We start from the raw sequence: 15,883 nt of genomic DNA, 5'->3' as shown, positions 1-15,883 counted from the left end.
CTTTACTAAGCCCTGAAGCTGCATCATTAATAAGATTTCTATCTAAAGTACCTCCCTCAGGTAAAAGACACTGAGTTATCAATGGTATTTTAGAGCCTGACTCTGGCCTTTGCAGGACAAGAGGTGCAAATCCACTTGTGACAGGACATGAACCTAAATCAGCTCAACAGAAGCATCGAGCCACTGTGGCAAGCGGATGTGAGGAGCACTGTGGGCCACTGCAAAGCTCATGGGTTCTGGCCCTAGCCCCGAGTAAGGCTGGCACCCCCTTGGGAGAGTGCTTGCCCTCCACACCACCAGACACACAGCCCAGACGGTAAAAAAAACAGGTTCCCATTTTGGCAGCAATGGAATAAGCCATGTTGCCAAGCGCTCGGTGGCTGGCCAGGGAACATGCAATGGATTGACTGAACGCTTTCAAAGATGGCCCCCATGTTCCACCTCAACCTTAAGTAGAAATCCTGTAAGGATGAGGAAATTTTGCCCAGAACTGCATTCCCCACACTGTTTGCCCACGTTTCTGCAGGAATGAGATGAATCTACCCCAAGACACACCAAGCATATACAAATGCTGATGGCAGCACTTGAAAGGGATCCTGGACATGCTTTGTGCAGGGGAAGGAGAAGGGTTGGGGTGGACAGCACTGACTGCTACTTGCCTCATCTCTCTGGAGGGGAGCAGTGCTGCCGTACATGTGGGGCAGGAAGGTGGAGGCTTGTGGAAACTGGGGGCTGCAATGGGAAGGGACCTCCACCCAAAGGTGGGGGTCTGAAGAGGAGGTGCATCCCAGAACTGCTTGGCATCACACCCTGTGAAACCCAGGGCCAGGCCCCACTTCCCCATGGGCAGGTTGTCATACTGTGAATCCTAATCACTTTACTTGTACCTTTCCAGGCACAGCTTTCATAGAATCACAGAAAGGTTTGGGTTGGAAGGGACCTTTAAAGATCATCCAGTCCAACCCCCTTGCCATGGGCAGCGACATCTTCAACTAGATCAGGTTGTTCAAATACCCATCCAACCTGACCTTGTACACTTCTGATGACGGGGCATCCACAACTTCTCTGGGCAACCTGTGCCAGAGTGTCACACCCTCATTGTGAAAAAATTTTCATGTCCAATCTAAATCTTTCCGCTTTCTGTTTAAAACCATTACCCTTTGTCCTATGGCACAGGCCCTGCTAAAAAGTCTGCCCCATCTCTCTTATAAGTCCCCTTTAAGTACTGGCAGGCTGCAATAAGGTCTCCCTGGAGCCTTCTCTTCTCCAGGCTGAACAACCCCAACTCTCTCAGCCCGTCCTGATAGGAGAGGTGTTCCATCCCTCTAATCATTTTTGTGGCCCTCCTCTGGACCCTCTCCAACAGGTCTATGTCTTTCCTGTGCTGAGGGCTCCAGAGCTGGACGCAGGACTCCAGGTGGGTTCTCACCAGAGCAGAGTAGAGGAGCAGAATCACCTCCCTTGACCTGCTGGCCATGCTGCTTTTGATGCAGCCCAGGATACGTTGGCCTTCTGGGCTGCGAGAGCACATTGCCAGCTCATGTCCAGCTTTTCACCCACCAGTACCCCCAAGTCCTTCTCTGCAGGGCTGTCAGGAAAGGCTGACCCAGAGTGTAGCATTTCTTACTCAATCTTGCAACCAGAAATTAATTTTTAATGCCACCATGAATCCCAAATCTTAAAAAACATTACTTGTCTATTTAAAACTCTTTCCGGAAGTAGAACAAGCGTTTGCGTACCGACACATTTCATGAAAGTGATACTGTCTGTAACCTTGGTTTATGGGAAATACAGAGGAATAAAGGAATGTGATTTGTTTGCCACTGATGCCACAAACCAGCTGGCTGGTGAAATATAGACTGTGGGAAGCCAGCAGTGAGCTGAACAAGTGCATGCTGATGCTTTGGCCTCTTAATGTCTTGGAAAGAGTGGGCCTGACAAAGGGGATGTTGTAATTAACTTGTAAAGCCCTTTTGGGAGTTTTGGATTGAAAGAAGTCTGTGAAGCAGCAGCTATCTCGTTTCAGGTGTCAGGGAAGCCTTGCTGAGCTCTCTCAGTGCCTGGTCAAGGCCCGTGGCTTCATAGTCATGGCATGAACAAGAAGTGAGCTGGGCACATTTAAGTGGATCTTCATTTACTGCTCCATGAGGATTGATTTCATGCCTGCCTCCTCATCACTGGCAGAAAGGTACTTAGTAGCACTAGACCAGATCGTAATTTCTTCTGAATTCCTGTCTTCTGATTTTCTGTGCTCCCCGCATTTAAACCTGGTCAGCGCTTCTTCAGCATGTCATATAGTGCTATGCAACCACCTCCCAAAGCCTGTTCCCTACCAAACAACTAAAGCAGATCTGTTTGTCCTGGTGAGGCTGGCTGGCATTAGCCGTATTCACTCCCTTTCACAGGGATTCCTCACGCTGCCCCACCAGCGCTGGGAGCGCCAGTACCTGGTGTACTGGGAATTCTTCAGGAATTGTTGCTGTTGATATTTTTCCTGTCAATAGAATCTCCCTTGTGCTCACAGATTAAAATTAAGGTAAGTGTACTGGAGATCTCTTGGGGAGAGACAGTTATTTTTCTGACTTAAACAGTTTATTTATAATTGTTGTTTATATCCTCCCTAGATACCAGTAAGCCAGAGGCATTTCAGTCTCATCTTCCTGCTGCTTTCTAAATCCAAACGAAAACCCTTATTTAAATGCTTCTGCTTACTCCCATGCAGTTCAGATCTGTGGGCCTCATGGGATTGTTTTGGTCCCTGACATCCCTGGATTTCTCTTTCTTACCTTCAGCACTGACAGCCACCATCTGCCTTGCTGCCCTTAGCTTCCCGTTCCACCCCTCCGCACTTTGTTACCTCTGATGCAGATGGAGCGCTCTCACTTGCCTCTCTCTGCCATTTTTGCTGCATGTGGCTTTTTAGCGACTGCCTTGCTCTGGAGAACAGGCTGTAAGCCAACTCAGCTTTCCTCCCTGAAATGAGCGAAGAGGTGGCCTTTCAGCTTCACTAATAAACTTTTCAAGAACTGCCAGGCTTCATTGAGGTTTCTCCATCAGCTTGCTCTCCTGCCGGTCCCGCTCCATCATTTTCTAGCTTTGGGGAAGGAGCTGTACTGAAACGAAACTGCATACTGCTGGTTGGACTGCTTGCAGGGGAGCTGAGATGGCAAGCGCTTGGCCAAGCGCTGGCTCTCCAGGCCCAGTAACTCATCCACAGTTGGCATGACCATTACTTCAAAGCCTGCCTGAGCCGCCCTCCCGGGCGTGGAGGCGAAGAAGGGCCGCCTCACCCCCACAGCGGCACCCCAGCGGCAGCAGCGAGCTCCGGAGGGGGACACGCTGCCTCCTGCACTCCCCTCCGGGGCCGGGGTCACACCTGGGACCTTGCCAGCCCAGCCTCAGGCTCCCCTCCCGGCTCCTCTCCCGGCCCCGGCAGCCGCGGCGGGGATTCGGTTCCCGCCCTGGTGCGGCCCCCAGGGGGCAGGGGCGAGCCGCTGCCCCGCTGTGGGGCGGGTCCCAGTGAGGCCGCGCCCCCACACGCCCCGCCCCGCCCCGCCGCCACAACGTGGGCGTCACATCCGGGCGCGGCGCATTGGGATTGGCCGGGTGCGGGCGGAAGTGTGGGCGGGGGTTGCCGCCGTTGCCGCAGTGACGGAGGCCGAGAGGGGGGTGGTGGGGGGGCGGAGGAGGGTGAAGATGGCGGCGGCGCCGCGACGCTCCCAGCACCACCACCATCACCATCACCCGCTACCGCCGCCCGGGCCGGCCTCGCCGCCAGCCGCCGCCTCGCCGCCGCGCAGCCCCAGCCTGGCACCAGCCGACCTCGCTCCCGCCGCGCAGCGCCACAGCCTGGCCGGCCCCGAAGGCGAGGCTCCCCCCGACGCGGAGCGGCCTCCGGCCCCGGAGTGCTCGGAGGGTGCGGGCCCCGTCGCCCCGGGCCCGCCGCCGGGCTCAGGCAGCAGCTCCAGCAGTTCCTCTTCCTCCTCCTCGTCTGCATCGTCGTCGGTCGCGTCGAGCCCAGCGGCGGAGAGTCCTGAGGCAGCGGGCCCGGGCGCGGCGAGCGGGGCCTTCCGCGAGCTGCTGGAGGCCTGCCGCAATGGGGACGTGACGCGCGTGAAGCGCCTGGTGGACACGGGCAACGTGAACGCCAAGGACATGGCGGGCCGCAAGTCCACGCCGCTCCACTTCGCCGCCGGTGGGTACCGGGACCAGGCAGGGGCCGGTCCGGCCTCCCGTTCCTGGCGAGGGCAGTGACAGCGAGTGCGTCGGGGCAGGGCGGGTGCAAGCTCCCGACCTGGCTCCCCGGGAGTAGCTTCCCTGGCTTCGGGGAGCGGACCTCCAGCATCTGGGTGGGTCGGGAGAGCTCGGGTCTAAGCTGAGGGAAGGAGTGTGAGCACCTTTCCCGGCAGCGTTTCACTGCAGCTTGTGGGGCGATGGCTGTTAAATTTCCTTTTTTTTCCTCTCATAAAATAGAAGAAGATTCTTTGGGTGAAATGAGCGGGAGAGGAGATCATGGAGGCATAAGGGAGACTGTATGATGTAAAACTACGGACGTTTTTCTCCCTATTCGACACATAGGCTGCTTCAAACTTGTGCACATCTGCTTAGGATGTGAGAAACTGAAATGCAGGATGGAGTTGGCTTGAAGTTAAGGGTTTCATGTGTATTGTAGAAGCTCTTGAAAGGCAGGGACCCTTGTGGTGCATGTAGACTTGATAGGAATCAAAGTGAATGCCTTGTGCTTTGTGACTTTTTTTCTTTTATTTGACCATAGCTGCTGATTGATTTCTGCATCTCTTGTGGTCTGAGTGGCCTGGGGAAGGAGGCTAAGTGGAACAGCTGAACTTGTTAGAAGTTACAGATGTGTCCAGGAGAGAATATGCCTTTTAACACAGAGAAGAGATGTCATTGTGATCAGGAATAATGTAATAAAAGCAGTTAACAGTGAGGTCCAACAGTTCACATTAACTGGAAGTAAACATTACTTTCTAGGAAGTGTAGCTATTACAGGTTAGCCTAGACCATAAAGAGAACATTTTGTTCAGGATGTGGTCTTCACTGGGGGCACAGAGCACATGAAGTTCATGGTAAAAGTCAAATGAGGAAAATGTTTTAAATCATCAGCCCTAACTCAGGGCCTGCACAATTGCTAGGTCTGTGGTTAGGCTGAGGGCTTTCCGACATGTTCCCACGGTGTTATGGGACTAGACCTTATGTAGTAAGGGGTACAAATCTTGTCTGAACTTTAAGCTGTGCACCAGTACACATAAATTAAGAAAATTAACAAGACTGTATTGAGTGGTTGGTATTTGAATGCTGGCGTAAGACTGTATTGAGTAGTCTGGATTTAAATGCTTGCGTATGGCTCTAAAAACACTGTGGTGAAATTGATAATAAAAATGAATGTTTTATGGCACAGTATTGCCTAGAACTCTGAATAGCTGTGTTCAATTATCAGTCAGACAATACTCTCTGAGACTGTAAGGGTTTGTTTTAATTTTCAAAGTACAAGTGGCATTTCATGATGCCCCTAAACGAACTTTCAGTCCTGAGCCATTTCCTTTTCATTCTTCTCTGATCCTTGAGCTCTACTGGTAGAGCATGACCTTAAGCAAGTGGAGTTTAAAATGCAGTGAACTTCTGGGATATGGAGATGGACTTAATTGTAGTGAACCCTCAAACATAACACTGGCACAACTGTATGTGTGCGCATGAAGTTCTTAACGTTTTGGAAGGCCCATCTTGGATCTGCTTTGCTTGTTTTGGATTCAGACTTAAAATTAGACCTTGCTGCTTCCCCTTAAACTCCCGAGATCTCAAGTTGTTACTTCAAAGGGACCAACTGTAGTGCTGAAGCTGCAGTGGTAATTTCTACTTTGATTAGAGAAGAAATGGACAAAACTTACTTAAGGGGATAAGGCTTTGAAAGTTGATACTGTCCATAAGATGTTACTGTAATAGCAATGGAAGGTGCTTCCTTGTAGCATGAGGAAAACAGCAGATGAAGTTCTCATACCTAACAAATTCCTCTATTTTTGTAGATTTAAAGACTTTCCTTAGCTACCATACCGTATCTCAAATCGTTGCAATATATCTGGTCCAAATGAATTTGGCGTGTAATAGCATTAGCCAGATTTCTTATTACAGAGATCTTGGGGTCTGGCGTTTTGGAAAGGGTTGTAAGCATGTTGTTTGAATGCAACTGATCTTAGGCAGTGTATATCTGCCAGTATTGCAGTATGTGGATTTGATCTCCTTCTCCTTTGTGGGCAAAAGGAGAAATAAAACTTGTTTGCTTATGAGCATAGGAGTCTGCTGTATGTATAAAGCTGTGTTATGGATAATAGCTCGTGTTTTGTGACCCATACCTAAGTGTGAATTTTATGGCCTTCACTATGCGAAAGGGAGTTCGAGAGTGCAATATGCAATGTTTTAAATGGCTTCTTTCAAAACTCTTGAAGCTAAACTCTTAAATGCCAAGAGAGAGAGTTCCACTTCTGATGATAGAGGAGGAGTTCTAATTTCTTCTTCATTTCCCAATTTTGGGTGTAGCTGGATTTTTTTTTTTTTCTCCCAGGTACTTGACTTCTGAGAAAACCAGGCTGAGCTAGGGAGATGTCCTTTTTGGCAGCAATGTCAGGCAGTTAAGTTACTTTTACTGTAATAGGGAAGGACGGCTTCCCTAGTTCTAGTTTCTTGAAAAAGGCACTAGAGTTCAGGTTTGTGAGGTTTCTAGTTTGAAAATCAACTTTATGTCATTTCTCGTGGCAGAAGGAAGATAAAAGGGGTGACTTCTGAGAGCATTCAGAATCCTTAGTACATACATAAGCTGGGGATAAGCTGAAATCTCTATAATCAACGATTTAAAAATCTGGGGATAGATCTAAATATGTTTCTAGAATTGGAGTCATCTGTACATTGTGTGCTTCCAGATAAAATGTGCACGGCCACATCAAGTTGAAGCAACAGTGTTATCCAGATTTTCTTTATCTGGGATATCTGGGTTGTCAGTCGATCTGAATGAAGGGGAATTGGTTCTTCAGCTCTGTGTTGAAATGTCAGCTAGTGTGCTGAGTAAATCTAACCTGCTTTGGTTAGCTGTTAATAAGGTAGAAATTAATACTGAGGCCATATCAGGGTGATGGAGACCCCTCTTGCAAGCAGGAAGAGGTTGAACAAAGGATCATTTTCCTTTCATCCTCCAACTGGACTGTTACTCTAGCAGAGCCTCTCTTGAAATTCTGAACGTCTTTCAAGATGTGTGGTGTTCAGCTTTTCCTTTGCAAGTGATATGAGGGATTCTTCTCTTGCCAAGCATGTGTACCTCTATAGGAAAACTCAGTACTATCTCAACTGCTGTGTGGATTGCAGGATATTTGGGGTGCTGGTACCAGCACAGTCTTTCGATATTGTCCAGCAGCACCCAAGAATCAGAGTAAGAAACAGATTTTAAAGGTTTGAAAGTGATTGGGTGACTTTAAAATACAGGAGAGAAATTAAGTGGAGATATTAATAGTTTTCATTGAAAAAACTGAATGCAAAAGCGAGCCTGTTTATAACTAAAAAAAATTAAAAAGCAACTGTGCTAGGCACAAACAAAGGTATGTTTGGCTCAAGGTTTTATCCATACTGGTGGCCAAAAGCAGATGTCTAGGGAAGAGTTATACGCTTGCCCTCTTCATATGATATGATGTACAAATTCTGCAGTTTGTAGCTCAGCAACTCTTTGAGCAAGACCCAGTTTCTACATGTTAGTAGAAGCTCATCTTGTAGTAAAGAGTTCACTAAATAATTGGACTGTTAACTTGTACGAAAAGTAATTTGCTTCCTCTTGTATTTTCCACCCTCTTCACTGGAATATCCTGCATTCTGTTTAAGGGTTCACTTCTTCAAACTGCATTGAATGAGGCAATCTATTCCATTCCCTTGCCTTTCCATTGCACTCGTCCTTTGATCTAAAGACATGTTACCTCTTTTCCTTGAGAAAGATCTTAACTGTCATTGTTCATTTCACCAGATTATGAACATCTTTACTATATTATATGCCCCTCACTAGTTGGAAAATTTGTTATACCTGTGCTGTCTTTTCTTGTAAACTGACTTGATAATCCTGCATTTGGTGGTGATGTGGTGATGTTGTCACATAGCTGACGAAGTACCTTTTTAGCCAGTATAACCAAATCAGTTGCATGTATGTGAGAAGTAGATATTTTTTTTTATTTCCCTTTGGGAAATTTTTTATTGACTTTTTTTTGAACAATTGAATGATTTCAGTCTATGTGATAAAGTGTCACATTTTAGGTACACTTTGTGTGGGGTAGAGTGAGACTTTACTCTCAGCCTCCATATTTTCTGTGAATCATTATGTGGTTTGTGGGGGTTGTGTATGTGCCTGTATTGGTCCATTGCATTTGAAGCAGGTTGGCAGTGATGCTTTCATGGCTCTTTTTGTATGTCATCCTCCATTTATAGCACTCACATACCAAGGTTGGCTTTCCAAGACTGTTGTGCCTTTAATATGCCTAGGGGAGGACTCCTGTGACCTTTTGTCTGAAATACCAGCTTTTTCCCAGAGCCAGCAAGAATTTGTAAGTGTTGGCTTGGTAACGGCCTTCCTTCTTCCCTTCTGAAACAAGGCTTAGCCTTACAAAAGGATAGATATGTATTTGTGGCTGACACCTTGATTCATATGTTTTTAGGTCTAGTCCTTGCTGGTAAATAGTTAGTAATAACACCTCTTTCAGAAATGACTAGGTGAATGGACCTGCTATAAATAAGGTGAGTCCTAGTTAATTTCTTCATATAGCCACAGTCATAAGTTTGTCCAGTTCCACAGCCATGTAATGAGAAGTTTAACTTTTTTTTTTAGCATGAAGTTAGCCCCTCAAGTTCTTAGGCAATGCGTTCATTTAGCTTTACAGTTATTCTCTTTCTAGTGTTTAACCCAAGGATATAGAGAGTACTAATAGTAATTGCTGAAGTGTGGCTTAATGCCCACTTCTGTACTGAGGTAAAGGTTTCCAGACAGGCTTTTGGAAGGCAAAACAGAGTTGGGATCACAACGGGAGCCCAAACTCAGGCTTGGTGAAACCTGATTTAAGATGACTGTTAGAGCATCAGTGATACTCATTCCTTTCTTTCTGCTTCAGTCTGGAGTAATAGCAAAAAGCTGTTTGGGGAAAGTAGTTTTCTGTAAGCATGTTTTTGATATCACTAATAATAAGTGTGGTAAGTCAAATCTTTTTATGATGTGGTTAACATATATAACTGTTCTTTGGAAAATTTCTGGAGTACACAGCTTTTATTCTGAAGGCAAAGGGATGTCACTTGGGTTGGAGAAAAGAGTCAGTGGTCAGAGTTTAAGAGACTTCATCAGGTTGATTTGTCAACTAGCAAGCTGTTAATCATAAAAATGCAAGCTGCTTCAACACGTATAAGTGAGATAAGCAACTAAGGAGGCAGAACTAATATAACTAGCTACTGAGTGTTCCTTGAGGGTGAGCCAGGAAACAGCAGGAAGTCGTTGGAACTTCTGCTCTACACAGAGACACCTGAATGGACCATTCCACCTGTGGTGCAATGTGCAAGTTAGCTTAAATTGCCCTGGAAGGCCTTGCTTGAGATTCCATTCTTAAACTACTCTGACTCATTTTGTTGTGGTTGTCTGATATATCCTTGCCATGGAAGAGATGTCTGACCTTACTCAAACAGTTGTTTGTAAAGCTAAGTTGCTGATTAATTCTGCCTTGTGCAGCTTAAAGCAGGGGTAATGACAATTTTCAGCTGGATTCATGAGTGTAGAATGAGGAGTGCAGATTGTGTAGTCAATTAGGAAACATCCTGTGACAGCCTTACAGGCTCAGAGCCTGCAAAATGCAGACTTTTTCATATAAAAAGATGAATTGATAAAATACTGGCTTTGACTTTGGAATTCTTTCTTTTATGTTTTTTGTAGCATTTTTAGCACATGAACTCTGTTAGTGTCTCAGCGTATTACTTCCTAGGAAGTTTCAGCTTGCTTGCTTTGTGACTGGTAACTTGTTCTTTTGAATGGTCTTGCAATACTCCGGTTTACTTGGTTAAATCACTCAGTTTAATTGTGTTCTGCTTAGTGAAGTGGGAGAAGCGCTGGTGGCTTTTGGAAGGCCTGTCTTGGGGGGAAAAATCCAGTCCCAGAATGTGCTGTACTAAAGCAAAGAGATGTACAATGACTTAGCTTGAAGTTCTTTTGCTCTTTGCTTACAGTTTAAAACCGTTCTCAAAAGGTTGTGTGTCTCCAAGATGTGTGCTTCTCTGCTTCAAGGGCCTGTATTCTCATAGGAGCTATGTTTAGTGCTCTAACAAGTGGGATTGCATTTAATAAGAGCATCTTTCCTGCTTTGCCTAAGATTGCAGTAATACCTGCAGGTGTGTTTAACCTGTGATTATACACTTTCGTAAAAATTGCCTCCTTTTGGAGTCAGCGTGCTCTTAAGAGCAAGGAGGTGAAAGGGGGAGGAAAAACACCTAATGAGAGTTAGAAGTCTTTCATGTGATAAGTTATATTCTGCACATAACACCAGCTTTGCAGAGGTTGGAATTGTCATTTGGAGGAGTTCATGCTATGTTGTGATGAAGTAATGTTAATCGGGCAGTGGGTGAAGCAGTATAGCTGTACTTAAACTGATCAAACTGACTACTTGATTTATTGTACTTGCTGGAGAAAGCATTCTTCTGACTCTAGTGCAAAGTCCATTTATTTATTTGCTTGGTTTTTTACCAGACTTTCTGAAAATGAGTCTTGAAATTGGACAATGAATTATGTGGCTTCTGTATTACTAAGTAAGTGTTGTCTTCCTTGCATCACTTCTCATCAGTCATTCAGCCTGCGCACCCTATTGCCTCTTGTTGCTTAGGTTCAATGCCACCAGAAGTGATGGGACAGGACAAGCTTGCAGGCTGGGAGCAGGATGTGGAGGGTGAGTAGGAAAGGTCGTCTTGGCAGTAGTAGTACACATTCAGTGGTGTCTCTTGTGTGCTGTCTTGTCTGATGGCATTTAAAAGTTTTATTTAGCTTAATTTTCAAGCTGCCAGTTTACTACCTAAAGACTTTTCTTCTCACTTTCAGCCTAAAGTGACAGGTATAAATTGGAAAAAGGCAAGAATACAGCAAAGAACTAGTTAAGTGGCATTTTCTCTAAATTGTCTGCCTGTCCCTTGATTTATGTAAAGCTGTCATAGCTGTATGTCCATCTCCTGGCTTTTGACAAGCCTTAGCCTTCAGTTGTTTCAGTGACACGACTGGAGAAATGAAGAGCCTGTCAGGCACTCTGAATTTTTGCCTTTTCTTTGGTTTGACTGATGAGTGTTTCACCCTTAAATTTCAGATGTTCTCTTGCTACTGCCTTTTTATAATGGAATTACTGCTTCCTTTCTCTCCTGGATAACAGGCTTTCTGAGGTACTCCAGCTTGCCTGAAACTTTTACATTGTGTAAAGAAGCTAAAATGAGGGCAAAGCTTGTCGATTTTACCTGTGTGAAATAGCCCAAGCTAATAAGCAACCCTGCCCACGAGTATGCTTTGGAAGCTGGCAGGTGAATCTCATCAAGACAAGCTTGCATGCTGGGAAATGTGACTCTCCTCCATAGTTACTCTCGTTTTGGATGGTTTCTGTAGGAGCCTTCTGTTTGATTGTGTTTTGGGATCTTTAATTACAGGTCCTTTCTTGGGACCTTTGTAAATTAAAGTTGCACTATACAAGAGTAGGATTTTTAAAGTCATCTTAAATTGCATCACGTCAGTTTCTTCACTTTAAACCAATTTATATGTGCTTCATGTGTCACAAATGGCTTGGCATGTGTCTGTTGTTTTTACAAAAGGTGACCCTGACATTGCAGGAGTTTCAGAAATTACAAGTACTTTGTCAGATTGAGTTGTGTAATCATTTGAAAGACATTCTGGCACTTTGTCAATTCAAGTTTTTACAGGTTTGCCTGTGGTGGTGGGGGAAGCTACTCCCATAATTGGTTACTTTTTCTCTGAAAGATGGGTGGTCTGGTGGGATAAAATCACAGTAACATTTACTGTGCTTTTTGAGGACTGAACAGAAGAGCTAATTCACCAAAAACTATAAAGTGTTTATTGCTGGTATTTCCAAAGATATCTTTATTAATGACCCCATGTCCAGCAATACCTTGAAGAAGTATGTGTGTAGTCCTGAAAATCACAACACTGAACAATTTGAAAAGGAGCCTGGGTTTTCAGGCACTGTCAGGTTGGTTTTCCTCAAAAGACAAGAAGTTATATGTAAAGCAAATACTCATGCAGTTTCAGCACTGTTTTTAGTAGTTCAACCTATAAAAGCTTAAGGCTAATAAAATCTGTTGATTTACTGTTTAGTTGAAAGCATCCTTTTCTAATTCTTGTCTTCCTCAGTTTTCCTTTGCCAGTCAAATGAACAGTGTAAATGTGGGAACCTTGAGGGCTTGCTTATTTGTATTTATGCCCCAGGCCTGCTAACTTTGCTGTGGGACCAGATACCCTTTGTTTGCTGTTGTATCCATTTAAGCAGTCATTTTCTATTTGAAAACTTATAGGTGATTTTCCTTGGCTATTTTATAACAGAAACAAACATAAAAAAAAAAAAATCAGTGTTCATGCAAGAAGCTGCAGTGATTTACAGGAGCAGTGGCCTTGCTGATAGTTCAGTTAAGAAAAACGTGTCTTCTGGTAGCAGCTTTGTCATGATAAATAAGTTTCACTTTTAATACTACCAGTTTTGATTTGTACACTTCCATTTCTGTAGTGTAACACTTGTAACACTTCCAACATGAAGTGTTCAGTGTATAATGTACCAGAAAGCTTTGACTCGTATGCGGTGATGGGCTAAAATTGGACTGCTGAATGGGGTGCCAGTCTGGTTGTGGGCCCCTCCCTGCAGCTGGTATGGCTCAGCAGCTCGTGGAGCAGCTGCTGAACTGCTGTTTAGTCCCATGTGTTAGAGAAAACCTGCTTTGGTATCTGCTCAGTGTGCTAACTTGTAGTTGTAGTGGTCCAGTATCTGCGCTGCAAGCAGCTGAGGGCTCTGTAGTGGATGGGAGAATGCTTACAGCTATCCAAAAGTAACCTTTGAGCTACGTTACCATACAGGTTTAACTGAGGTGTGAACTGCTACAGTCTCTACTAGATGTGAGCATATACATGATGTCTTCCCCAGACTGTTCTTCCACCTGCTTGCTTGGGTCTCATAGAAGAATACTTCTTTGGGCAGAAATATAGATACTGTTAAACTGGCATGAAAACTCAAACCACGGTAAGCATTGGTAAAGGAGCTTTTTGTTTTGGCCCTGCCTGATTTAACCATAGCATTAGTCAGCTTTTAGAAAACTTCTATCCTTCAAAAAAAGGGGTTGAAGGACTCTGAGGAGACAGTGTAAATTCCTGTAGAACGGCTAGCCTGCAGCTTGACTGAAAGCTGGATGTTGAGTTATAACATTAGCCTTAAATGGATAAGCTAGTGTGGATGCAAAGCTGCTAGATCTGGCTTAGAGATCTCACTGTATGGACTGTGGGGTGAAAAGCATGTTAATTCTATGCCGTAAGACTGCATAGATGTAACTAGTGCACTACTCTGGCAAAAATGGGGCTTAATTAGTTGAAATGGAGGTCCTATCGAGGGACTGTGGGGTAAAACGCTCCCATTTGGGAAGTCCTCATTCATGAGTTGTTGCCTGCCACAGAGGGTGCTGACTTTTGAGAACCATTTCTGTCACTGTTTCAGCAGCATTTTGCTGTGTCTGAGTTATATGGTCACCTGGAGGAGAACTGACAGCTGCTTTGTTGCTTCGCTTGAGCTTTGTATTTGCCTTCTAGAAGGGAAATAATACCTTTATTTTTTCAATCAATGGTCTGTGGAGTTAATATAAGCTGCCAGTTAGCACCAGTGTGATGGAATTCCACTCGCTGCAGCATTTAATTCAGCTGTTTCACAAGCATAGTTCATATACGTGGGATTCTTCATACTTAAGCTGGTTGGTATCCATGATTACCACAAGACACAATAACTCTTTAAGTGATGGTCTTTTAAAATCTACAGTTTTTAGCCCCAAGGTTTATAAGAAATGCAATCCAAACTTTGAGATGCAACCAGTACGAAAACAAACACTTGGGTTTTCGTTCAAACTCTCCCTCTTGAGCCTGATTTTTGTTCCTGTCCTCCTAAGGCAGTGGTCTCCAAAGTGGAGTGTGCAAAGTATTTCATTGGGGTGCAAGAAGAAAATACATTTTGTACCATTAATAGAAATTTTAAAACAGTGTTTATTTCATCTTTATCTTAGCCTTTTTAAATTTCTATTTTTGTATGTTTATAATCTACATAATAATGCAGTAGTGCATGTATAAACAGTGATTTATAAATATACATATATTGGGAGTCCATGCTCAAAAAATTTTTTACTGGTGGAGTGTGCAATCAAAAAAGTTTGGAGACTGCTGCTCTAAGGCATTTGGGACAATAGGAAGCACACCTGGGCCCTAGAACCTTTCTGGGTTCATCATGGACAAAAAGCTAAAGGTGTCAGGGCCTGGCATGTTGATGCAGGATTTTGAAGCGTATTAGTTTAATGATGCTGGCTTTGTGGTGTTTTCCCTGGCCATAACAGGGGCTGCATTCCTAGGCTGAGACGTTCCTGTGGCATTATTTCCCAGCTGAGGTCTCAGTTCTACTTATCAGTAACTTCTTAGTTTGTCAGTTGAAGGTAGTCAGACTCTTTGTAAAAGAGTAAGAACGTAGTTTGCAGATTGCTTTAAGTACATACAGATTATACTAAATTTTTAAAATTCATCATAAGCTTTTCTGAAAACGAATGGCAAGCCTATTGTAGAACTTCATCATGAGATAGAGTGGTAGCCAGTCAGGCTGGTTATAATACAATGCTGTTCATGTCTGTCATGAGTATAAGTGAGTCTTCCAGCGGTTGTTTGAGCAGGTGACTATAGTCTCACTTTATCATGAAATGAACCAAAAAGTAGAAGAGGGACATGAATATCATTTGATGTCTATACTGGACTGAGTGAACAGTTTTAAATACTAAATCATGTTGTTTTACCAGAAAAATGGACAGAAATATGTTCTCTTACAGGTTTTGGGAGGAAGGATGTTGTAGAACACTTGTTACAGACAGGAGCCAACGTTCATGCTCGTGACGACGGAGGGCTGATACCCCTTCACAACGCCTGCTCTTTTGGTCATGCTGAAGTGGTTAGTCTGTTACTGTGTCAAGGGGCAGACCCAAATGCTAGAGACAATTGGAACTACACTCCTTTGCATGAAGCTGCTATCAAGGGGAAGATAGATGTGTGTATTGGTAAGTGTCTGTCACTTCTTATATTGAAACTTTACCAGATATATGTTTTGTGCAGTTGTAATTGTTAATGTGCTGGGCTTGAGATGAAAGATATTGCTTGTTCTTAAAAGCTAACTTCTTTTAAGGTATAGTGATAGTCATTTAAGACTAACTTTTTCATGGTGTATAATACAAGCTTTGCTGAACTTGCATCTGAAAAACTAATCTGGGGAGGTTGGGTAAAGCCTCCTCATCTGTTAAATTACAATATTCAAAATCTGAATATGAAAGTTTATATTGCTTGGTCACTCTCAAGAAAACTAGCTTTACTAGTCTCTGCTTTTTGTGCTGCTCTGTATGTTGTTGTAGTGGTTAGGAAGATGGTTAACCTTTCATTCTATACAGTATGGGAAAACATCTCATTAGTCCTTTGGAGCTTTCCAATACAAGTTATAGGACACCATTGCTCACAGTGGTTATATTATCTTCAGACATGTGCTGAAGCCAAAGCAATTTCAACTAAAATTGAACATTTCAATCATTTTAAATGTGTCTAGAA

The 15,883-nt window shown here is 44.2% G+C and overlaps 1 protein-coding gene across 2 annotated transcripts in view; it reads left to right on the top strand.

The window, feature by feature from the left end:
* Positions 1-3,560: 3,560 nt before the first annotated feature.
* The window catches only part of TNKS (tankyrase), a gene marked incomplete at both ends in the record, with an annotated part of 135,473 nt that continues 123,150 nt past the window's right edge, over positions 3,561-15,883 (top strand). The window contains 2 exons of one of the 2 annotated variants that reach the window (XM_081999713.1): positions 3,561-4,195; positions 15,121-15,345. In XM_081999713.1, the coding sequence (XP_081855839.1) occupies positions 3,697-4,195; positions 15,121-15,345 (724 nt within the window). The remainder of the gene's footprint in view (positions 4,196-15,120; positions 15,346-15,883) is intronic. The other variant, XM_081999712.1, reaches the window with a different exon arrangement.

This window comes from Phaethon aethereus, assembly GCF_964289735.1.
Source record: "Phaethon aethereus genome assembly, chromosome: 4".
Taxonomy (NCBI): Eukaryota; Metazoa; Chordata; class Aves; order Phaethontiformes; family Phaethontidae; genus Phaethon; species Phaethon aethereus.
The sequence above is the reverse complement of the archived record's forward strand: the minus strand, read 5'-3'. Positions and strand labels throughout refer to the sequence as shown.